Consider the following 26,000-nt stretch of genomic DNA (forward strand, 5'->3'; position numbering starts at 1 on the left):
TAGGTGCCCAGGGCTCTCCCATTTGCTCATAGGATGAACTATTTGCAAAAGGACTCTAATCAGAGATTTGCTCTTTGCACAGGTCTGGTAGGCCTCAATGCCTAAGGCAAGAGACATCTTTTCTAGGTTACAGATGAATGAGTGAAAGCAGGAAAGGAGTTTCCAATGTCTAGTTGAAAGCACTCTGCTCTAACACCCAAGCTTTGCTGCCTTACTTCTCAGTTTTGTTTCTTTGCTCATATAGCAAGTGCATCCTCACTAATGGCCGTCTGGTCATCCACATAGTTAACGTGCACTATATAGACATCGAGATAGTGTTCACTCACTCCTTAAAGATTTCATTTCATTTCATTTCATCTCATTTATTTATTTATTTATCTATTTATTTATTTATTTGTGTGTGTGTGTGTGTGTGTGTGTGTGTGTGTGTGTGTGTGTGTAAGATTTTGCATGTTGTGTTTACCGAGGAAAGTAGAGGTTATTGGATCCCCTGAAGCTGGATCTGCAGGCAATTGAGAACTAACCAGTTTGGGTCCTTGGAACCCAACTCAGGTTCTCTACCAGAGAACTATATTCTTTTTTAACCACTGGACTATTCCTCCAGCTTGGCAGATACTCTTCAAACGCAGATGAACTGGGTGCCTGTTTTGTGGCATTTATTGGGTGCTTGATGTGGCAAGCCCTCTCATCTTTACTGAAAATGACATATTGTCTGATCAGCTAAGTAGAATCCTATGTTTCATCTTTCAGGCCAAATAAGGCAAGGTTTAGGCACTTCATGTGTATTGGACTCTCTCTCTCTCTCTCTCTCTCTCTCTCTCGATATATATATATATATATATGTATATATATATATATATAACTTTATCACTTTCTGATAAATGTGTACAGTCTATCTGTGGCAACTGCCATCCTAGGAAGTGTCAGATAGGAGATGTTAGAACAATAGATTTTGTAAAGGAAAGGGAGGTTGAAGGGATCTCTCTGTGTTCTCTGGCCTTAAAGTACTTGATATAATTGAACCAAAGCACACACCGACAGTGAGAAAAAGCACACAGTGACAGTGAGAAAGATTGGGCAAAAGAAACCATGCGAATAGGGTTTGGGGAGGTTTCATCCATAAGAATGCTGAGGCAGCTTTACACGGGAGGAGAGCCAGAGGACCACAGCATCAAGGACGCTATTTTTGGTTTCAGTCAGGTGCTCAGTGTGCGATGAGAAGTTAGAATAGCCTGAACCACCGTCATGGCAGTACAGTGGAGAGACATATGTTAAAGAATTCTATCAACTGTACTGTGCTGGCATGTTAGTCGAGTATCACTGAAATATGTTCAGGACCATCTATGTCTTCACACCAGGGTAATTCAAAGTTCTGGAAAGGGCAGTATTCATCTTCCCCGACCAAACAATGCAAGTTAGAAATATGATTTTTAAAAAAGAGACACTAGAATTTTTTCCTTTATCCATCACTACCATACCATAGCATCTGGTCAAATAACGTTGGCGGTGTATGTTTGTGAGCTTGAAAGGCAATGTTCCCTTCACAGCTCTGCACATTTCAGTTAGTCTCTGTCTGTCCCCTAAGGATCAGGCTGCTCATGTCATCCCGGGAAGTCTCTCTGCTGGAGCCTTTCACCTCAACGTGCATGGTTAAGGGCTACTTTTTGGCAGCAATTCTTCCCAACTTCTTTTCCCTACCTGATCCTGTTAATGGGACCAACATTTGAAGAGAAGCTAATTATTGTACGTCAAGGGTAAAGATACATCCTCAGGGTCCCCTGACCCCAAACATCTTTACTGTAGTTATGTTTACGCTTTAAAAAGAACAAAAATGGCAATGTTTATAACTGCTAAGGGAAGCAATAACAAATGCAGGCTGGAGCCATCAGCTTGCTTGGTTTTGTTTGTGAAGACAGTTTTTGCTAATTATAGTCATCGCGCAAGGGTTTTATTATTATACTGACCATATGTAATTAGCCAGACTTTCCTCCCTCTATGTATGAAAATAGAATGCACAGCAGTTTTGCCCATGGTCACGGTCCTAAGCAAGTTCTCTTTTAGCCTTCAGTAGACACAGTCCAGAATTCATCTTTACTTGAGGAGTTCTCAAATCTCTGTATGGCATTAAATTTAATAGGGCTAGTATATCAAAAATAGAATTATAATTATGGAAAGTCAGTTAAAAGGGAGGGTGAATGGTAAAATGAAATGAGATTTTTAATGGCTTGCCAAGAGTTATAATTAATGAGATGAGGATTAGGCCATGCATGTGACCTTCAGGTAAGAAGCAGACAGAACAGTGTGTGAGTGGGTTCAGGAGAAGAGAGCTTTTGTAGAAGTAAGAGATTCTCTCCACCTTGCTAACTAACTCTGCCCCCCACCCTCCAGAAAAGGAGGCAGCTTTAAGGCCTATCAAGTGCACCAGAGAGTCATTGGAAGAGAAGAACAATGATGTCCTGGAGCCCCTGGAAGAAAGGTGTTCTGTTGTTACTCAATACCTCTGCCCGATGGACCACTTGGAATTGTGCTCATAACACGAAGCTGCTTTTCATGACAATCTTAATTAGTGGGTCTGACCTGCTTCAGGGTCTGTCTTGCACTGCGGATTTTCTTTGAACACTAGTTGCAAACAAAGGAAGAAAAAATAGCACAGTGCAAGCAGACTCCCATTCCCAATCCATCCTGTGGCTCAGCTTTCTAACACGCCACATGGGCTCCTGAGGCTATAAGGAATTGTTTTTGTCTGATTAAACACAAGTTCCTTTGAACTCCATGGGGGTTCGTTTCTGCTTATACTTTGTTGTAACTCATTATGGAGTTATCTTCTTCTTTTTTTCCTCTTCTCTGGGTTTGATTTGGAAGCCAAAGTGTCAACAAGTCAGCCTGTCTCACCTGCATCGTCTTTTTCTTAAATTGGAAAAAAAAATCATCTATTAATTTCATAGCCTGGGGGACAGGGAGGCAGAAATCGATGTCTCTGTTTGCAATCCCCAATTTCTTTTTGTTTATGTACAGAAAACTGGTTGACTAAAAGACAGAAGCAAATCAGAACAACTGGCTAGCAACTGGGGCATAAAGGGAGTTAGTAATGCGTCTAAGTTTCACGCCCACAGCCTGCCTTCTCAGGTAGCCCAGGGCCAAGAAATACAGTTGTCAAGGTAGCTGAGGACTTGGCAGGGAATAGGATTCTGGTGAAAGTTTGGATGAGGAAGCATCTTGGAGTCTTTATGTCTAGAGTTCAATTTGGAAGCATGCAAATGTACATGTGGAGATAAATGGCATACCAGCCCATGGGTAGAATTAAACAATTAGATTAATTCCTAGATCAATACAATGGCAATTACTCATTCTAAAATTCTTCTGTGAACTATAGAAGTTGTGGGTAGTTACAGAGGATAAATTGAGCCTTATCATGAAATATATGGTGTTTGTTTATTCATCTTTGGGTATATTCATTTATTTCTTTGTTCAGTGATAAATGTGCCAATTTTCCTGACCCATTCTGTTCTCATTCTGACCTGCCCTTGTGGACACCGTGTGTGCCACCTTTGTAAAGACCATCTGTGTCTTGACATCTATCTAATCTTTTCTTCATGTCAATCTACCCCAGAGTTGCAGAAGCAGTCAACACCCACAAGTCATATGCCCGTTGAGACTTCTAGACGGCTGCTCCACTTAGTCCTCTGAGAAGGAGCTTTTCGGTTGTTCCCCAAGCTGCTCTATGTTTACCTCCCCACCTCAGAAGAGGAACTGTAGATGGAAGGGCTGTACTGCAAAGCATGGGTACCACCCAAAGATCCCTAATTATCTATCCTGAGACTCTCTCCCTTCCCTCACATCTTCCCCAGACTCCCTGCTGCCTGTTTCCTGCATTCTGTCTTCTGTGATTATACCCTATAAGTCAGCTGTCTATCCATTTCAGGTCTTCCTTCCCCTTATATATACACACCTTGGCTTCTCAGGGCCTTGCAACAGGAACTGAAGACAAATAACACACAGTTTATTACTATGGCTCTCTTTTAGAACTCAGATGAACCCACTCAAGGTTCTGTGGTAAGACTCCCTCCCCCCACCAAAAGCTCCCATGGACTAAACCACCAACCAAAGAGTACACACACGGCAGGGGGAGGGAGGAACCCATGGCTCCAGCTGGATATATAGAAGAAGATTGCCTTATATGGCATCACTTGTAGGGGAGGCCCTTGGTCCTGTGGAGGCTTGATGAACCAGGATAGGGGAATGCTAGGGCATTGATGCAGGAGTGGGTGGCCAAGTGGGAGAACACCCTCATAGAGGAAGAGGAAGGTGGGGATAACATAAAGGGCTTGTGGAGGGGAAATTGGGAAGGGGGAATAACATTTGAAAGGTAAATAAATAAAATAACCAATGAAAAATGAAAAGAAAAGAAAAATTAAAAATGAACAAACACCAGTATAATTGAGTATTCACAGTCATGACCATATTCCTGGTGAGTCAAGGTAATGACTAACTTTTTAGTAGTAAGTCTGTGACTTTGTCAGAGACAGAAACCTGGGTCTTTCAAGATGCCATTTGCCTTGTCTCCCTCTCAGCTCTTCTGTCCCTGCCCCTCCTCTGTTCCACCTGTGGATCCACTCACCAAGGAGCACCTCCTGAGATTCTCTGTCATAGACCTCAGTGTAGCTAGTCCTTCCAATCCTCATTCCATTTTAAATGTCACCTGCAGAAGGTGCCCCCTCTGTGTACTCTGTTTCATGTTCATCCATATCATACTCTAACCCTACCACTTTCTCAGTTGCCATCATGGTATTTGCTCACTTTCATTGATCTGCCTCCCTCACTGGTCATCTCAGGCTGGGAATGCAACAGAAGTCTATTTCCCTGGATGGTCTCTAGTTTCTAGAGTGATGTCAAGTATAGAGTTGGTCAGTATTGACTGTGCAAAAGGTCAAAATTATGGCTAGCTACTGTGTCTCCTGGGACCTGGTCTACTGGGCAAACATTAGTGGGACGGGGCAGTGACCATGATGAATAAGAGTTACAAAGAAGCGCAGAGCTATGAAGTCCCTGAAGTCTTCTAGGATGTGCCAGGACATAAATACGTGACCATGTCAAGATACTAAACAGGAGCTCTGGATTGAGCCCATGACATAGAATTCACAGCACCCTAAGGAGCTTGGGGATGCTATAAAGACAGCTTCTAGTTTGTCCTCACAATGGCTGTGTGGTCTACTGGGAGAGAGGAGCGGCTGTTACATAGTCTGGCTTATGGATCCTGTCAGGTTAGTACCTGGGAATGAAAACAAGCACAGATTCGCCAAAACAAACCTAAAGAGAGAGCAAAAGCAAAATTTCATTTTCTTTCCACATCTCTTTGCGGACCTCTTTGTGGTACTCAATGATTTGAGGGAGTGGGGCAGGCAGAGAGCTCTTTTGGGGGTGCTAAGCCGGGGCAGAAATCTACCTCTACTGAAAGTAAGACTTCTGAAGCTGTAAATGTCAGCTTTATGTTTCATGTTCAAAAAAGATTTTTAAAGCACCTGGGGTGTTTAGCTTGAGGCTGTTGATACCAAGAAAGCTGGGAACAAGATACACATCTTATGGGTGTATAGATAACAGTAACCAGTAGGTTATGCTAGGGGTCTTCTCTCTCATATGAAATGGAGCAACGGCAATTAGCTGAGGATTCAAATGATTTTGTGTGTCACTGATGAGAATGTACAGCGGATTTTTGTTTGTTTGTTTTATGAAAAGGGTAATGATTCTGTCCATGGCTCTCATTTCTGATCGAAGAGATGGAAAGTTCTATAAAACCATTGGCATAAAACGTTCTGCAGTCGCCACTGCCAGGTGTTGCCATATGGTATGGGATAATGCAGATAGGGCTGGCGAGCCAGGCTCTTTCTAAACTAATCTGTAGTGGCTCCTCATGGAGCGAATTTCACTGGGATGCAACTGTGTCTATAGACTGTAGTGGCTATGTTTATTTATACTACGTTAGAAGAAGACTCTCGACATGCAAAACCTAAAATATTTTCTATTTTATTGTGTATCAAAAAAGTCCATAAAGACCTAGAGTAAATATATATGTATACATGTATATGTATAGCGAGACTGACAGAAATATTGCAGAAATTTGATCTTTTAGCAATAGAGATACAAATACATACATACATACATACATACATACATACATACATACATACACACATACATACCTACATACATACTGGATACAAATAAGGGCTTGCTGAAACTCACACAGAAAGGTGTCACCACAGACTTAGAAAGAGTTCAGATCACCAGATACCTACAAATTATCACATATCATACAACAGGGATTGACAGTCCTGATAGCAGAATGTTTTATCCCATCGCTTTTATACTGTTCCTTTTGGGGGTGTGATGGGAGAGAAGTGAAAAGTAGCTATGAGTGTCACTGAACAGCAGACCGTGTTGCTGCGTGTACCCCAAGAACAAAGAAAGCCAGTGTAAGCAGACGGTGCAGCTTGGCAGCTGGGGATTGGCTGAATTTGAGTAAGTCCATATGTTGGGCGGTCCATGAGGCCAACCGAGTCCAGGAATGTGATTTCTTCTCTCTGTGTGGCTTTCTAATGAATTGGGGCACACATGGCAATGGATGTAACTGTTCTTATTTCCAACTCCCTTGAAAGATTTATCTGTCACAGACTGCAGTCTAGCTTTCTTTCCTGAATATTAGTGGTACTTACTCAATAGAACAATGGGTATTAGAATGAGGTATGTTAATTATTGTAGTATGTTGGTAATTTACTGTTTTTTATGCAACTGTCTGAAATAAAAATAAGTACCAAATCTGTCTTAGTCCCATTCCTGATAATGGGAGTTCTATAATTCGTATGAAGGGAAATAACAATGAATGTTACCAAGTACATGATGGATGGCATTACCCTGTTTTCTAGTCATAAATATGTCACCTCCCAGAAAGAAGATGGCTGCCTTGGCTCTAAAGAGACATGCTTTCTCATAAATCTATGGACTACCCACTAAATGCATACATTTCTAATTTTAAAAATATTTATTTTTCTCCATATTTTAAATGATCAACATAAAAGGTTTCACTAGGACATCTATATACATGTAACATTGGTCTTTACTTTTACTCCTCTCCAACCTCAACTTTTTTTAAGACCTTTTAAAGATTTTTAAAATTATGTGTATATATATGTGTTTGGGGGGAGTATCTTCACACAAATATGTGCCTATAGAAACCAAAAGAGGATGTTGGATCTCTTGGAGCTGGAGTTATATATGGTTGTCAAACTCCAGATGCGTTTTGTCACAAGTTCAGGTTTTCTGCTGGAGTAGTATGTGTGCTTAATCTCTGAGCTATGTCTCCCTTCCTACCTCTTATTGTTTCTGTGTCTGTCTGTTTATGTATGCATGTATATGTTACACATATATGTATGCAGATATAGATACATGTTTGCATCTATCATCTATCTTTCTATTTATCTGTCTGTCATCATCAATCTATGGTCTATTATTTGCCTATTATCTCTATCTATCATCTATTCTATCTCACTATTGACCTATCATGTATCTATCATCTTTCAATGTATATTATCTAACAATCAATCTGTTATCTATGTATCTCACAATCTGTCTCACTTCTTTATCATCCATTATCTATCAGCTATTAATTTATTATCCATCTATCATGTATCTATCATCTATCAATGTATTATCTAACAATGAATCTATTATCTGTCTCACTATCTATCATTATCTATCAACTATACCTAGCTCTGTTATCTGTCTAGCATCTCCACATGAAAGAAAAATCTATGATGTTGAATATTTGTACCTCTGTGTCTTGCTTTAGTCCCTCCCTCTTTTTCCCTTCCTTTAAGCATCTTTCTATATTGCATAGTTTCCTTCTACATTTAAACTTAGGTCCTTTGTGTGAAAGAAAACACATATGGTGGTTTGAGAGAGAATGTCTCTCATAGGCTCACCTATTTGAACAGGTGGTCCTCTATGTCAATGGACATTGCCTTTGAGATTTTAAAGGCTGAAATTTCTTGCTTGTGTTTTTGCTTTGTGCTTATGGCATCATGATGTGAGTTCTTAGCTGGCTGCTCCAGCCTTCATTTCTCCTGCCATTTCTGCTGCTTCCCTGGAATAAAGATGGACACTTATCACTCTGTAACCATAAGCCTGGGCAAATTCTTCCTTCTGTAAGATTCCATGATCAATCATGGTGTTTTATCACAGAAACATAAAAGGAACTAAGTGAGCATGTAGTAGTTATCTGCATCTGGCTTATATCCCTTAGCATGATAATGTTCATTGTGATACTATTAAAGAGAACTTGGATGTCTTTTTAATAATTTAAATAATCACCTAATTGAGTTAGTAATTTGCATATATCCCTGACTCATTTAAACCAATGAACAGGATTTGAATATTATACAGGAAAACATACACAGTTTTTTTTATATACAGTGATTATCATAAAAAGAGGAGATGACTTATAGGAATTTCCAAGACTTTCAGGTTTGAAAATTGACAAGAAAGACTTGCAATACTATGAAAAACTATTACTCTTTCAAATTGATAGTATGTTGATAAAAATTATTAATGATAAAAGGTACAGTCCATGTTTGCTTTCTGTGGCTGGATAAACACCATGACCACCACCAGCACATAGAGGAAAGGGTTTATATTTCTTGCACATCTCAGTCACAGTCTACCAATGAGGGATGTCAGTTCAGGAACTCAAGCAGGAGAAGAGGGCGAATAGAGGAATGGTGCTTACTAGCTTGCTCCTAGTCTCATATTCTGCTATGTTTCTTATACAACTAACAGCCATTATCTAGGGGTGGCATTGCCTCTGTGGGCTGTGCCCTTTCACATCCATTGATAATCAAGAAAATGCCCCACAGATGGCCCACAGCCAGCCTGAATGAGGAATTTTACTAATTGTGGTCTCTTTCTGAGGTTCTCTAGTTTGTATCAAGTTGACAACCACTAAGCAGCACAGATGCATCTGACAAAGTCCAGGAGATGTTGTAGATAGTTTGGTCCACATAGAACTCTATACATGGTGCTAAATTCTCCCCCTGTCATAGTTAACATGGTGTTTACAAAATGTTCATCGAGAGACTCACTCTTGCTTTCATATCCTGATTTCATCGAGGGACTATATACTGGGCTTGAAGCAGCTGTCGGAAAGCTCTGTGTCCATATCTCTCTAGCCCCTCCAGAGATCATACTGAGACAACATAGCCAAGGAAAGCCATGTTCACGTTGATAATGTAGACTGTACAACCTAGGTAAATGTTCTCAGGTAAATTAAAGAAAAAAAGATCACATCAGACAGGAGGATATTTCAAGGACTCAGTAGCTTCCTTTTGAGTGTCTTTGGTCTAAAGACCTTTGACCTAGTGGATTAGCATTTCAAGAAACAACTTTTATCTTGATTAATTCATCCCAAGGTATAAAGTTCTGTGCATGAGCTTCTGTACATGAACTTCTGGACAAACTTGGCATAATTCAAAGGACCACATTGTTTCAACAATGCGTGTGTAGAATGGGGGAAATTTTGATTAGCATAAGCCTCTAATTCCATTTTAATGGCCTCAATGGTAGTTGGTTCAGAAAAGATCTAGTTCATCTGTTATGTAATCATCAATCAAGGCTTCTGTGTTATCCAGGAAGCTTGCTTTTGCCATCTTTGATGGGTGTTCTGCCACATAGAAGACACTGATATATACAGGTACTGAGTTTGAGATGTGGCCACTCTAACTGAAGAGGTCATGTAAGTATGAGAAACACACTGAGGGGTTGGGAAGAAAGCAATGTAGGTAGTACTCGGTGTATAGACATGAGGACCCGAGTTTGATTCTAGCACTCCCATAAAAGCAGGCAAGGGGTGGGGAGTGTGTATGCTTTAATCCCAGTGCCATAGAGAGAAAGAGTACTGATTGTTGATGCTTGCCTGCCATTGAGCCTAGCCTAGTCATAGTATCCTAGTTCCTGGTGAGAGTCTGCCTCAAAAAACACTGTGTATGGCTCCTAAGAAACTCAGGGTGGTTTCCTCTAGTATCTACAGGCATCCTCACACATGTGTATGCCTACACAATTCAACTCCCCATACACGCATGCTCTCTCTGCCCCCAAAGAATATACTCATTGAGCTTCAAATACATTCTAGATAAGCAGTACATATTGCACATCAAGGTTAATTTGGATAACATCAAAGTATGCTAAGTAAATTGAATTAAAGTATAGAATTAATTTATCTACTTATTAGCCTTATGATATGGCCACTAAATTTTTCCAAGTGATATATATAATATTTTTCTTGGTCAGAACTTCATGAAAGAATTTATTACCTTCACTTTTCCTCATGGGACCCATTAATATCTTCTTCAGCTTATTTTTCTTGTGTATGCATCTATTCTTTTGAAGCTAAATTATAAATGTGACTTTGTTTCCTAGTCAGTAACTACAGTGGTTTCTTTTATATAGCAAGGACTTAATAAATATTCATGACCCCATAAATGAATAACTGGAATTCCCACAATTGTTGGTGCAGATTGTCATAATGATAAGTTCTGGGGAAAATCTGGACCTGTCTTGGAAAACATGTTCTGTTTCAGTTCTAGTGTGTACCTGGAATCTCTACTATGCAGAGGCCACCCTGGGACTTATTAGACATTTCTCCAAGCAGGGAGACTTCTTTTAATAATGTGGTGAGCCTCTTGAGTTCTCATAGCTTGCTTCTGAATTCTGCAGAGGTGGTATATTACATTAGAGTGTGATTGCTGGGTGACAGGTGAAAGAAAAAAATACTGAACAGAAGGTTTGCGGATGGGGCAGAAGGAGACCATCATGGCTTAAGAAAGTGGAGATTTTTTGAAGCTGAACTCTGATTGTGAATGTGGCAGAGTGAATTGATTAATTGATCTTGGTAGCTTATGTGAACTAAGCAGCCTTCAAACAGTTCTCTACAATCCCTGATATTACTCAGAGCTGATTGGCTCTCTTAGCCCTGGTTAGACTTGAGGTTACTATGGCTTACATGGCAGTCTTTTTGGCTACTCCTAGCATGCGGGTAGGATGGGCGAGGTGGTGGAGGAAGATGGTACCCATTAAATAGAAAGTGCTCATTTTCCTGATTTTATTCATATTAACAGCGTTTGTAATTCTAAAGTCATAAATCTAAAGGAAATTACTTTTTAATGTCCCCTGGCACAACATTAAGATTTTGCAATTAGATTTTATAGCTTACAGTCATATGTTATGGGTCACAATGCAAGATGAAGTCCCTTCTGTAGGACAGACTCACAAATTTAAGACTGAGCAGGTCGGGCACTAGCTGTGTTGGGGAGGGCTGGTGGTTTCTGGCTAATCCTAGCTTAGAATTTCAAGATATTACTTTGCATATGGATTCCCACTACTGTTTTCTAAAATGTTGACCATACATTGTTTTTTGTAAGAATTACTAGCAAAGAAAAAAAAACCAAACTAAAACCCAAAAAAAACAAAAACAAACAAACAAAAAAATAATGGCCATTGCCAGCCATGTTGGTCCATATCTTAAGGAGACTGCTTCAAGGGATTTAGTAAAATTGAAAATTACAAAGGTCTAAACAACTATAAGAACAAGAAAAGGCAAGCCCATTCTCAAGATGTTTCTTGAAGCATCTTCCTGAGGACTTTACATTATTACCTCTTGACAAGTGTGTCTAAGAGAACCAAGTAAAACTCAGAAGAACCTCAGCTAACAGAAACCCTTCTGTTGTTGACATTCAGCTCCTAAGATATTTTAAGTATTTGTCATAAGGGTAGAGAAATTACAAAAAAATGAATGGAATCTCAGATTGAGAGTGGTTTCAGAAGGTAGTGGTCCCTTTCAGCTGATTACGTGAGAGACGGTTGGTCTCTGATGAGATATTTTGTGTTGTCTTCTTTCTAGATAGAGACACCCATGAAGGTTGTGGCTTGAAGTCCCTGTGAGTCTAGTTGTAAGGGTGATTCTTGTTGTGGAACGCTGACTACTTTCTAGTCAAAGGGAATTTGACCTTTGCATATGACATAGGATGATGTCTAGAAAAGGGAGCTGTAAGAGAAAGAAGGGTACCATTTAGCAAGCGGGTGACAGTAAAGCACACCAGTACAGACATGCTATCCTGTTCCTGTTGTGAGTTTAAAACATTTCACTCCCTTGAATTTTAATCATAGTCTTAGCTTAGATTATGTGGATAGGGCAAGTTATGTAATACTCTGAAACTGCAAGGGAACTTCACAAAAGAAAGAGGCTTGCCAACTTTAAAGGGTATTAACCATGTTTGAGGTAAAATTGCCTTTTTATACCTTAGGAAAAGTGAGCAAAAGTCTTTCCAAACTGTTCTGTGTACACAACCCTACACTCTGTTTTCTGCCGTGCCGAAAACAAACACGAGCCAGCTCTTACATCTTCAGTACAGTGTCTACAGGAGCTCATATGGATCTGTAGCTCTTCAGCTCAACTTATTCAATCCTGTCTTCTTCTTGCAGAACCTTCCACACCTTAATAAAGCAGATCTGTACATGGTGGGCATTTTCATCCTTAATATTTATAAAACATTTGGATTCTAAAACCTGATAGTGGACATGGTAAATGTGGCGTGTGCCTGTGTGTGTGTGTGTGTGTGTGTGTGTGTGTGTGTGTCTGTCTGTCTGTCTGTCTGTCTGTCTGTGTGCCTGTGTGCCTGTGTGCCTGTGTGCCTGTGTGCCTGTGTGCCCGTGTGCCTGTGTGCCTGTGTGCCATGGCATTGGCATAGTGGTCAGAGCACAAGCTTAGGTACCAGTTTTGCCTTCCCCACTCTGTGACAAAATAAAATGTCCCTTGTTTATCCCGAGCATGCAAGGCAGCCTATAAACTTAAGAAGATTCTTCTACCTTTCTGTAGGAATACTGACATTATAAGTGTGTGTCTTATGTGTAGGAATTTTTATGTGGCTTCTGGGCATCAGAAGAACTCAGGCTGTCAGACTTCCATGAGCTTTCTCCCCAGCTCTGAAAGTGCTCCCCTTCAGATCCTAATTGATACACAGATCATTCTGAATATTAACAATAGAAAAAGCAGTAGCTTTGTGTGCAGGCTGAAGGAGAGGTTGGCATTGTGAGCCCAGCTTCCTGAGGTTGCGATTCACTATTGCCTAGTCTACGGTTGAAAACCAAGTGGGTATTGATTTTGCTTAACAATGTGTCGATAGGAATAAATTTACTCTTGAAATGAAGACATTGCTGGTTTTCCTTTTGTTTCCCTACTGTGGAAATACGCTGCTGCATTTTTATGTCTGTTGAGGTTCCATAATAGAGCTCCACAGCTAGTTGAGTTTATATGTCATTGGCTTTTGATCTAAGCGTGACTTCCCTCACCCTGCTTCAATTTTCTCACCTATGAGGAAGCACCAGTGAGAGGACTATGGAGATTCAGAGTCCTGAGCTGTTGGTAACAGACCCTAGAACCAACTGTCCTCTGAGAATTTGCATTAGCTAGTTTGGAGCCAGTGGTCCTGTTACATATTCTCCATCCATACTTTCAGTGGCAGAGTCAACTAACTAGCTGCAGGAGACACAGACATGGTAGGTTTTGTTTTGTGCTTCAACGTCTTCATCTGATGCATGTTACTTTCTTCCTGTGGGAAATATTTTGCTATTATCCTCAGTCCTTATTGAGAAGAGCACATCGTGATTCTAATTTCAGCCTGAATTTCAAATTCGAATGGATTTTTTGAAATATTTTCTCTGTCTTGTAATAGACTGAATAATGAAAAAATGATGCAGGAAATTGGAGATGCCGCATGCCAGTCCTTATCCACCCTTATCCATTTTGACAAATCAAGCCAAGTTGGGCTGTTTAGAATTCGTGCCGCAGGCTGTCGCCCACCCAGTCTGGATTCACTGTCATGTTTGGATCAAGACCTGCTCCTCAGCTCAAGGATCTCCTTTATTCACCATATTTTCAGATTTCAAAAGTTTCTGAGTTTATTTCTAGACAGCTTTCTGCTTGTTTGAGATAACGGTTTTTCTCTTCTCCCCTCCTGTATAATGAAGGGGTTATGACTTGCATGTGTATATCCAGCTACAGTTCAAAGCCCCCAATTACTTTTGATCAAATTTATTAACCCTCACTCACATTGACAAAAATAGTTTTCTTGAAAGCGCAAGCAACATTTCTTTGAAAAGCAGAAATGGCACAGTTTTGGTAAAATATTGGCACAGTATCTTCTGTTAGCTTACGTTGTCATAAGAGCACACAGAGTAGTACACCTGACTTTGTGGTGAAAAATCAGTAGAAGACACGTATCAGTAATGATTGTGTTAAGATTAGACTTTCCAGGGTGCTCATCAAGTGTCATAAATGATACATGAGGTATTCGGTTTGAATTTGTAGGCTTTATGTCACTTGTTTTCTCACATTGGCCTTGTTAACCATTTCCCATCCGTCATATGACTCTTCCAGCAGTATCAGAGGAGGAAGGAGTGCCCTAGGCTGCCTCTGTCCACATTTTAATCTGTTTTTCTTGATCCACTGCAAAGCTCACTTTCTACTCACCATCCAGGCTCTGAAGTCTCCTCTCTTAACCTCATCTTGACTTGAATTTGCCTAGCTACTCTGTTCTGCTCATTTTATGAATTTTGGAAGTCAATATTGATAATGACTTACTGCTGTTATTAACATCTGTTATCATGAAAGTAAATTGTATATTTATGATTCTAGAATTGCTGGGTCATTCCCACATTTATTAGATAAATCTAATTCCCTTTGTCTTATATGAGCACATGCACGTGTATGTAAATGTGTGTATTTCTGTATGTATGTGTACATGTGTATTTTGTGTATATGTATATGTGCATGTTTCTTTATGTGTTGGTATGTACACATATTTCTGATTTGCTGATACCATATACATTTCGTCAATTTAAGGTGTGTTTTCAATTGATCTCTGAGATTCCTCTCATAATGCTATTGACGCAGCCATACTACCTCGATTATCGTGATAATTACAACCGCAAACTTAGTTGAGAAGCTTTACCTTTTTGTCTGAAATAACTGCTGGAGTGTTTGCATTATATATTCTGTATGGATTTTGTCTTAATGCACATAAACCTAATCTTGTTGCTTCTCAAGCATGCCATATGTTGGAGATTATTATCCAATTAGTTTATGTGCTGTTGATAGCAAATTAGCACAGCCAAATACATTTTAAAGCATTCCCTTAACTGGGAACACTAGATTGAGTTGTATATGTTGGAAGGAAGTGACTTAGTTATATTGAGACATTAAAGGGAAAAGGATTGACTTAGGAAAAGAGTAAAGAAATTTAAAGAGATGAGATTGTGGGAAAATCAGGGGGTGAGGGGGCTGGTCTTCAGGAGAGGCTCGTGCTTTGTGACTCGGGCCTACAGGGAACACTGAGAGGCTGTGGTTGGCATGCAGGGGTTTGCTTGGAAAGGTTGGTCTGTGTAAAAATTCTCACAAAGACCTTGACAGATTCAGTAAGAATGGTATGCAAAGTTGGGGCAGACTAACATGGATGAGGAATATAGTGGACAATCAAAATGAAGAAATCACATAGTTTGATCGATTTTGAGTGAGTGTTGCCTGAAAAGGACACAGTTTGTTTTGGGATGAGGGTGGGCATGGGGAGTACAGTTGAATTTCAATTAGCGAAACAAGACAACATTGACCACTATACCGTTAACTCATTTTCCTTTCTTTACTCAGCTTCTTGATGTGTCTTGAGGGTGTTTCCAAAAGCACCACTGTTTTATTGTTGTCTTTGTTGTTCCTCAGACTAGAAAGTCAACCCGAAGTGAGTCTCTTCATCTCATTCCTATTGGGCATTGTTCCATGTTTAATTGGTGGAGGCATGACAACAAGCTAGCTGATTGTTTTCTGATATTTGTAATAAGTTTCCCTGCTCTTACTTGGCTTGCATAGCACCAGCAGCAGCAAGGTCAGCCTTGGCTTTGTGATTCTTTTTCCCTCTTGTATTTAGAAGAGGACCTGTGTCCTCAGCTCTGGAACCTGGAAATCATGATGAATAAAGCGATACACTCCCTCCAGCCTGGGAGACTGTATCAGGGCTCTTTGTGGGTTTCTATCTGAATGCAGATGCTTTTGAACTTACATATCATGTAAGCTCTCCTAGTCTGAGTGATCTTTGAAAATTTCTATGCACTTCACCTTCTACCTGTCAACTTTAGTGGGAGACTTTCTCATGGTTGCTTTTCTATGATCTTTTAGTAAATCAAGTCATGCCCCCTGAACATTGAATCCTTGGTTTAACCTGAAAATATTCCTTAATTTTTCCATCTCACTCCAATAACCAGTTTGACTAAAGAGGCCCCCTCCACATCTCTTGTCATGCCTACCACCGAAAAAGTCTGTGGTATTTAGTGTTTTAATATCTAATACTCTTGTTTCCATTCTCTGTACTTTCCACAGCAGCCTGTCTGTCAATGTCCCATGTCTATTTCCAGGATCTTTGACTCAGTAAGTTAAGTGCTCACATGAAAACTCGTAAGAGTTTTCTTGTTAAAACTGTTATAAAGTTCAAATGGAAGGTGAGTTTCCCTATAGTTTATGTGTAAGTATACCTCTTGATTTCCACTCCAATGTTTCTTAAGCTGCTGTTACTTTCTTTTTTCTTCTTTTTCTCTTTAATTCACTGACTCTTGAATGGACTCACTCATCCCTAGTCTTTAAATTCAGACCTTACTCAATGGCCACCACATAAAAGGCACCGTTTCTGTGTTATCTACACCAGAACTTTGGTTTTCATTTCCCATCTCCTGGAAGTACTGGTAGGGCCAGAGGGAAAACATGGTCTTTATTGTAAAATGAACACAGTTAGATGATGGGCTGGGAGATGGCTCAGCAGTTAAGAACACTGGCTGCTCTTCCAGAGGACCTGTGTTCAATTCCCAACACCCACACGGAGATTCCCAACTGTCTGTAATTCCAGTTCCAGGTGACCCAGGATCCTCATACAGACATACATGCATGGAAAATACCAGTGCAAATAAAATAAAATTAAATAAAGTCATTAAGACAAACCAAAAAGACTTTCTAGAAAAATATGTATTGAGAAAGCATTATTACATGAGATCAGGACAGAGGAATACTGTGGTCTCCATATCTCTCTCTTGCGTGCTCTTCTAGACATCTTCCCTATTATCCTGGATGACTCTTTCCTTCCATTGGCCCCACTAGCCTCTCCTCTCTGTAGTTGTAAAATCCCTACAGCCTTATAAACACTTATAAACTATATGTTTATAGAGATATTAACACTATTGCCCTAACTGTATTATAAGTTCTTAGAAGGATTGTTTATTAATAAAATTTTATAATACTGCTATCTTGTATTTACATAGTTATAAATGAATAGTTGTTTTAATCAATTTGTGGTAAACATGGAAAAATGTAAAATACCACAAAAAAAAAACCAGGGTAGCATTTATATTAAATTTTCAAAAACAAGCTTTCTAGAAGCTTAGACCAAAATAACTTTCAATCAATATCAGTAACTGATAATGAAGATATTTTGCTAACCACTCACAAGGCTACCTCTGCTTCATGTGTTATGCGACAAGTTTTCCATAGTAGATTAGTGTTTGTTGAAGTATATTATTGCCTTTCCTTAAACCAGTAACAGCATTGGTTTGACAGTTGGCATATATCCATTTAGTCAGTATGATACTATTCAAACACTTAATCGAAGAAAACAGGCATCTGATGATATGATTGGTTGCCAAGGTAAAGGAGAAGGTATCCTGAGACTGGCAAGCAATGTACTGCATGTTTCTTTAGTGCCAGGAAAGACGCATGGTTCAAAGGAGTGCTACATTGCTCTTCAGAGATCTCATTTCATCACAAAGAGACCTTGTGGTCAGATGAAATAGACAACTCCCATTTTCAGCAGGCCTTCCTCTTCTCTACCTGACCTTATCTGGAGAGTCCAGTTGGATTACCATCTACGTGAGGAATGTCACATAGTCCTTGTCAAAATCACAGTGTCTGCCCTGTATGCAGCAATGCCTGGACATCCCAAGAGATGCAAAACTTACAACCATAAGACTCTGGGCTGGAGGCCTGCTAACAAGAGTTAACACTGCTTGTCTTTAAAAGTGCCTGTATCATTAGAGTGGCTGTTTCCTGATTTCCCTTAGAAATAATGTAAATGAGTGTAAGGAGTAACTGCAAATTTCTCATCTCTAAAGGACCAAGTGTGTTTAACAAGTCTAATTGCTGGGCCAAAATAGAAATTGAAATGGCTGAGAATGGAAATACTCATTCGGAAAGACCAAGGCACCATGCTTTGCCCTTGGTTTTAAGCCCAGTGGGGTTAGTGAGTGTGTAGGCCTCAGCCCTCGGTCTCTCCAGAAATGATCATTCCCATTCTGTATTCCTTTGATGGGCCCTGTGAATGCTTATCTGTAGCCAAAGGAAGCCACACACCTGGCTTGTAAATCACAACTGAGCCTTACCCTCTGCATTGCTCTTCACTGAGTAGCCACCCTCTGTGTTTTTCAGGTTAATGTATGAATTATGTGATATCCTGACAAAAGCCTCCAAAAATATCTAATGATGGCATCAGGGGACCTCCAAATCCCTATCGCTCTGCCTGCTTCCTGACATGCCCTCTCTGTCATCCTGGAGGCAGGCCATTCATCCTTTTCGTTTTGTTTTTACCTTTTTTTTATTTGTTTGTTTCTCTTTTTTTTCACGTTTAGAAATTGGCCCCTGGTTACGGGAATTCAGAGCCGAGAATGCTGTGGATTTCTCGAGGTTAACATTTGACCCAGGACAGAAAGAACTTGTCGTAGGAGCAAGGTGAGAGATGTTTTCCCTCCACAGGCATTTTCTGATTCCACTGTACATCTCTGTGTGAGACGACGCCTGGGTTTCTTGGCTGAAATCAATGTGCACTGAATAGTGTAATTTCATCTAAGGATGTAGTGCTCTATACATCCTCAGAGAGGGAGCAGATGTGCTCCTCACTGCAAGCCTGGGTCAGCACCTCCTCCAGCCCACTAGCACCGCTTTATAACTGAATTCATGAGATCGACCAGCCCATAATTCCATTATTTCTAGTGGGGCTCTGGTCTTACTTTAAAGGAGATAAAGTTACTTTAGATATGACAAAAGTGAGACAGGGAGTAAACAAACTCATCCAGAGCCACGAAGCAGGTGTTAGATGGGCCCCAGTTTCAAACCCAGGCAGTTTGAGTCAATGAAACGTGTTCTTGACTATCTGCATGTTTGTTATCCACAGCATTCTAGAGACTACAGGCCTCTGTGTGCTTCTAATCACCCTCCATTGCCACTGAATTGCCCATTGCCAGGAAACTGAGAAGTCAAGGGCAATACTGTCATGACCCTGCTCACCCTGAAGAGAGACAAAGCAGATTTCTGTGTGGAGTCCGCATCTGTGTGCATCTGGACACAGGAGCCCAACCCACACATTTATAGCTGTTTACCTCATGCTCACTGCCATCTGTTCTGAAAATGTGTGTAATTTCTACATTCAGGAACATGCCCTATGTAAATATGAATACTTCCGGAACTGGAGGAAGGCACCTGGAGCAAGAGATTGTTCATTTCTCTGTCATATCAAATGCTTTTCTACATTGAAAGACAACTACTTTGTAGATGGAGAATTTGTAAAATTCCTACATAGACCCGAGTAAAGATGAGTTTTATTTGTGTTCTGGGACTTTCAGTTAAACATAGTATGTCTCCTAGAATAATCATCTTTTAGATCCTGTTTCAGAGCATTTGGGGAGGACATGAGGGATCATGAACTCTATACACCACAGCTCACCTGTAGGTTCTGAGGAGCCCTAATGTATGCTCCAATGTTTAGGTAGTATGATATGTAACTGACACTGTCAGTGAATGAATACAAGGTGGCAATGTCCTGCAGTCATAGTGTTGGCTAGGTGTCATGTTAGAGAACTGTGTGGAGAGTGTAGGTGTGATTCGTGTTGCCTTTTTCCTCATTCTCTCCCATAGATAGAACAAGGGAGTTCCTGATGCTAATTTCAGCCCACTCTTTAATTGAGAGTGTGGGCTGTACATTGCAAAGGTTTTAAGTTGACCTCCTGGAGTCTGGATATTTCTTTTCCTTTTGAAACCACAGTTAACAAAATCATCGTTTTATATAATGGCTGCTCTTGGGAGCACCATTGGGTACAAGCTGAGGATCTGGGTTGACTACCCGCAACTGCTCAATGTCTCGTGTCTTTTATGGTTTCCATGTGGTCTGGGCACATAAATGAATATGGAATTATTTAATCTTCCTTTAGCTATTAGGTATAATCTTTTGCCTCTGGGATTAGGTTAGCATTTTTCCAAAGTACAGGTTATGCCTCAGACAGCCCATGTCAAATTGTCTTCTTGGGGATATCTTTCTCTTAGAGAAGGTCCTGACCCAATATCCTCTACTAGTACTGAATCTCCACATTGCCTCCTTTACATGGTTGCATTAGTACCCAGGCATCTACTGTTATCACTGCACAGTTAAAGGTATTGTATTATTTCTTCACATATCAACCTCTTCCTAAGTAACAGATGTGTCAAGGCTTTTTTTGTTTGGTTGGTTTGGTAGCACAGTTCCTTCCTCCTTGTAGAAACCCAAAGATATCAGACTAGGTGACAAGCTTAACACTAAGATTTGGTTTGTTCCCTCATATATGTCTGAGAAAATTACAGGAAAGCAGATTTAAAATGACCTCACGTTTATTCCAGATAGTTACCTGAAAACATAATAGACTATATATTTCAAGGCTTGCCTTTAAGTGTGACCAAAGCAGAAAAGGGCCTTTCCTCAAAAGCAGTTACAAATATGTCCCAAATGGTGTTGATCTTATATACCTCCGTTATTTCTCAAACTGTTTTTTTAATACAGGAAGCTAATGACTTACTTTGTTCTTTTTTTATATATTTATTTATTATGTATATAACCTACAGCTTTCTCCCTCTACGTATTTCTGCAGGCCAGAAGAGGGCACCAGATGTCATTATAGATGGTTGTGAGCCACCATGTGGTTGCTGGGAATTGAACTCAGGAACCCCAGAAGAGCAGACAGTGCTCTTAACCTCTGAGTCATCTCTCAAACTGTTTTAAAAGGCTTTCAATTAGCTTGACTCAAGAGTCTCTACCATCTCTGGAGGACTGGGAAATTTGTATTTGGTCAAGATACCAGCTTCTCTTAAGGGATATAAGAAGATACAGAGTAAACCATAGATTGTGCCAGGCTGTTTCCTTTGTCTGCTCTGGGTTCAGTAGCAGCTAGGGATGGCTCTCAATGGAAACCATCCTTGCTCATGTTCATCTGAGCAGCTCTGCTTGCTGTTCTCCCTACCATTGCTTTCCAATGGACCAGTGCCTGAGTCACCCTGGTGGGCAGTGTTGTGTGGTGCCCAGAATAAACAACAAAATACAATATACTCAGTGACACCTGAATTTCAGTTAATCAAAACATGATTTTTATAATAAGTTTGCTTTGGGAGCCTGGATAGCCTTAGGGACAAGGGTTGCAGTCTATATTTTAGAACCATGTTTAATGCATTGTAGCTACTTGATAGATGAGAAAGAACTAAGAAGCTAAGCTGGGCTTCTGAACCTAATTTTCTTATCTTTAAAGTTGGTATGATTATTATCATCTCTTCCAGCTGTTGTGAGGATTGGTGAAATAGTCCACGACAAACCCTAGCATCATTAACAAGCTCCCGGCAAGGCTGCAGGTTGAGGAAACCATGCACTTTCGAGATGAATCCATGTTCCAGCACATCAGCGTTTCAGGTGGATAACCCCAAAGGAAGAAGGGAGAAATTTCATCAAGGAAATTTGGTGGTGTTAGGCTCTGAATGTTTGAGAGGGAGTCTGACCATTATCAAACTTTAAAAATAGCCTAGGCCTCGGGTTCTTATTTGGGAAGGCATGACCTAGCAAGACGAGTTTGGATAATATGTGTTTTTTCCAGAAATCTGAATGGTTTGAAACTATGAGCTGTGGAAAAATAAGATGGGTACCTTTATTTTGTTCCTCGTCATCTTCCCTTCACGCCAGTGATGCTCCATGTCACCAAGACTGGTCAGTTAAGAATCCTTAGCACTCTTTGATAAAATGTGCTCATTGTGTAGAAGAAGGAAAATAAGTCCTCAGGCATGCTGTGCTTGTGTAACACCAGGAGGGATATAAACAGGAATCCATGCAATTTGCAGAAGGGTTCATTCACTAATGATTTCCAAGGTGCACACTGACTTTCATAGGAATTTAAGTGCATTGGTGTTCAAATCCTGCTCTACTCTTGCTTCTTTACAATTTAATAATGTTCACCTTTGCAACTATTATATTCGGCTATCTTCCCGTTAAGGAAATGTGGAGAATGCTGTAAGACAGTAGGAAATCAGCACTTCCAAAGCAGCCACAATTCACCTTTCCATTATTGCTTCTGGCATTTGATTTCTATGTGTTTCTATTATTAGGATAATATGTGTCCGGTGTATGTATATTTCGCGTCACAAAATCTACCAAAATCATTTTCATGGAATGAAAGAAGAAAGGAAAATCAAAGCAAAAAAATATGCTATAGCTCATGTTGTTTGGATAATTGTGAAAGAAACAGCAGTAATAATACTTCACAAGCTACAAGGCTCAGTTTTGCTGTAGATACATTTGTAGCAGCAGATGTAAGAGAGGGCGATAACATTTATATTTTGCAAATGAGTTCTTCTTGTGCCTTGGATTTGATCAAAACGGTGGCAAGCAATGATCTCGAGATTCTGGGATCTGTGAGACCCTTTGAATCTGAGTGGTGATTTCCTATGACAGCTGACTCTATGTACACAGCATGGTGTGTAGTACTGGTTACTTGCAAGTTAGCTACATTTAATAGTGCAAAATGCTGAGCTCTTGTCACTAAAGAATGCCTGATCAAAGCTCCTGTAGGGTCTTTGCCAGTGAACAGGAAAGACATTGAGGTTTCCTTTGTGGCTATTGGGACACTTCTTCCAGATGGCTTTCTAAATGAAAACATTGTTTTCACCTGTATTTTGTTTTAAGATTTTTTTTTACTTTCAATTCTATGTTTCACATACTATCAATCATTTATTTTCCATATTTAACATCTCACACTTTTATTCTTCTAAAGTCTTCAATGCAATATAGACATACCCAGCAATGGGTAGCTATTTACCTGTGGTGTTTTAGTCAGAATGGACCCTGATAGTGCTCACAAACCAACCTTTATGCACAGTCGAGCTGGCTCAACCATCTGTTATATAAAGTGGTGAAATCAAGACCCACAAGCCAGTGGATCAGATAATAACTGTGATTGACAACAAATTAATAATTTATTTTTCTGCAAATATTTGGCTTTTATTCTATCAGGAAACAGTAATACTATGACCATACCAAGTAGATAGATGCTGGTTAGGTCTTCTTACACACATGATTTGATGTCTGGACAACTAATAGTGCCACACCTTACACATCTGACTTCAGTGTGTATCAGGCCATAGCAGTGTACCTGGTACACCGACCTGGTATCAGGACTACTCATTCTATGGGTGCATATTCTGCACACTTGATCATTCCAACTCATACGTGGGAGCCATGTAGAGAAGTTTCTGGATCACCTTTCTAATCAATAAACATTCTTCTAGATAGCTAACAATATCTATATTCCTGTACAAAAATAAATATAATTTATCAATCAGTATGGCCTTTGTTTTGTTCTTGTTTTTATCAGAAAAAAATTTAAAAGCCATTAATTCACTTGAAAGTCTAGATGCTCCTAAGGAAGAGGTTAGTTTTCTTTAGAAATCACAGTGAACTGATTGGTTGAATAATTTCAGTGTGTTTTTTAACCATTTGTTTCCCTTATGTTCAAAACTGAGAAGGAAAGAGTTATCCACTGTCCCTCTGGCTGAATTTGCTTTATGTATTCAGAACTGCTAAAAGTCTTAAACACACTATAGTTCTATGTTTACAGAGGACCTTCACTGATTCATGTTCTGCATATCACAGACCACCAGCAATTTAGTTCTTTAATGTCTGTGTCTGGGAGATGAAAAGGGACATATTCTTAAGTTGTTCTTTTAAGCAAGGAAACAATGTATATAGTTGGTTGAACTTTGTGTTCCTAGACTGTGGTTACCTGGCAATTTCCAGTAGGGAGAGCAAGTTCTTTTGATGGTTTGTCTTAAGCTGATTCTAGCTTTTCCCATGGGAAGCCAGGGCACTGGAGTTGTGTGACCCCGGTAACCTCTCAATAAATTACTTTAAGAGATCATGTGCTTTCATAATACTATGCCAAGTAACAAAGCAGGCTTCTGCTTAATTAAAATGAGGGTTATTTTTCCCCTTCTCACGAAAGAAATATTCTACTACTTCTAATGAAGGTGTGTCAAAGAAAGGCTATTTTAGATTCAGGTAAAGTTAACTTTCCAAAATTGTCTAATGCCAGTCACTGTTTTTCTTTTTTTCCCTTATTGCTATAATCCTTGTTTTTGCTTTAAGAATTTACTCAATGTTTAACCTGCTGGAAGCATTGTATCATTGAAAACAGACATAGACTTGCTTATAGGATCAACAGGTCAGCTTCCAGCAGACATGTCTCTTCCTGATTTTGAAGGATGTGTTTTAGTTGAGCTTATGAAATTAGAGGTAAAACATGCCAAGGGGATGAAATCAGTGATTGGGAGTGAATCCAGGAAGCAGTGGCCTAACCATGCAAAGCAACCAGAGGGAATGGTTGGTCATAAGGATGCTGTGTTTCATTAATTATGACTTAGGAGAGGCAGGTAGAGACGAAGGAGGGGTGCTGCTGCTCACTCCTTCTCCTTTCTGTTATCTGACCTCATCTGAACCTTTACTTGGGGACTTAATTACATCTTTTTTCCTATCTTTTCTTCCTTAGGGCTGGTGTTCCGTGTACTGGAGCTTAACATTCTTTGCTTCATTAGCATGGTTTAAAGTGAGCTATCATTTAATTTTTAGGTTGAAACAATAGTGGATCTGTCTCCTGTGGCTTCCTGCAGGTGCTTCAGTGAGGCAAGGTCTGAAGTCTAATATCTGGGCAATATTAGTGAGCTGTAGCTATCTAAATAGTATCTCGTGTCTAGGAAGTGTGGTCCCTTGGACTGTGACCAATTCTTTTAGTCTTTGGTTCCACTTTCCTGCGGAGTGTTAATGACCATACAATTAGTCGAAATTTATTTATATTTGTACGGTCCAGGCTACTCGAGGATTTAATCCTCAGGGGTGACTTGAGCTTGAGATAAGTGGAATATTTAATTCTTTGTACTAGGGGCCTAACTCTGCCTTGTTGAGCCAACTATTACTACACAGGCACTGCCTCCTCACTGCAGGGTGTGGTTGTGATTAAGTTGTGTGTATGTGATATACCTTGAGTGGCAGAAGAACTCTCTTCTGAGCCAGTTCTGTGTGCGGCTCATCAGAATTTATTAACCCATGTACTTCCTTCTCAGAACCCTTAGTTTACCTAATATTTACTAGGTGATTTACTAGTTGCTGTTGTATGCTGAGAAGTATCTTAGGTATTGGGGAACTGATTCATGTTCAGCTCCAATTACAAGAGTTGGTTTTCAGTGGCCTTTGAGTTCTTTTTCTGTCTTTTGCAAATAAAGTTTTATTGAGACATGGTCATATCTATTCATTTACACCTTGACTGCAGAGGGTTTGGAGCTATAACTGCAAAATGGAGAATATATAGTATAAGTCACAAAGGTGAAATATTTTCTACTCTGGTTTACAAGAGATTCCTGACTTTTGGCTTGGCAAGAGAAATAAGGAAACTAGTAGTTTCTTTGTGAACAGCTTTAGTACCCCTGAGGACAATAACAATAAACAGATTTGATGGTACTTGGGGCCAGGGAGGCTGCATTGAGAAGGCTCCCATCCAGGTGGCCCTGGACATGCTTTGAACACAAGTATACAGTTCTCACA

At 39.9% G+C, this 26,000-nt stretch overlaps 1 protein-coding gene across 2 annotated transcripts in view; it reads left to right on the plus strand.

Moving 5' to 3' along the window:
- Sema5a (semaphorin 5A) overlaps positions 1-26,000 on the plus strand; it is a 437,483-nt gene that overhangs the window by 189,732 nt on the left and 221,751 nt on the right. For both annotated transcript variants that reach the window (NM_001107659.2, XM_087621852.1), the window contains 1 exon segment: positions 18,757-18,856. In NM_001107659.2, the coding sequence (NP_001101129.1) occupies positions 18,757-18,856 (100 nt within the window).

This window comes from Rattus norvegicus, chromosome 2 (genome assembly GCF_021556685.1).
Source record: "Rattus norvegicus strain SHRSP/BbbUtx chromosome 2, alternate assembly SHRSP_T2T, whole genome shotgun sequence".
Taxonomy (NCBI): domain Eukaryota; kingdom Metazoa; phylum Chordata; class Mammalia; order Rodentia; family Muridae; genus Rattus; species Rattus norvegicus.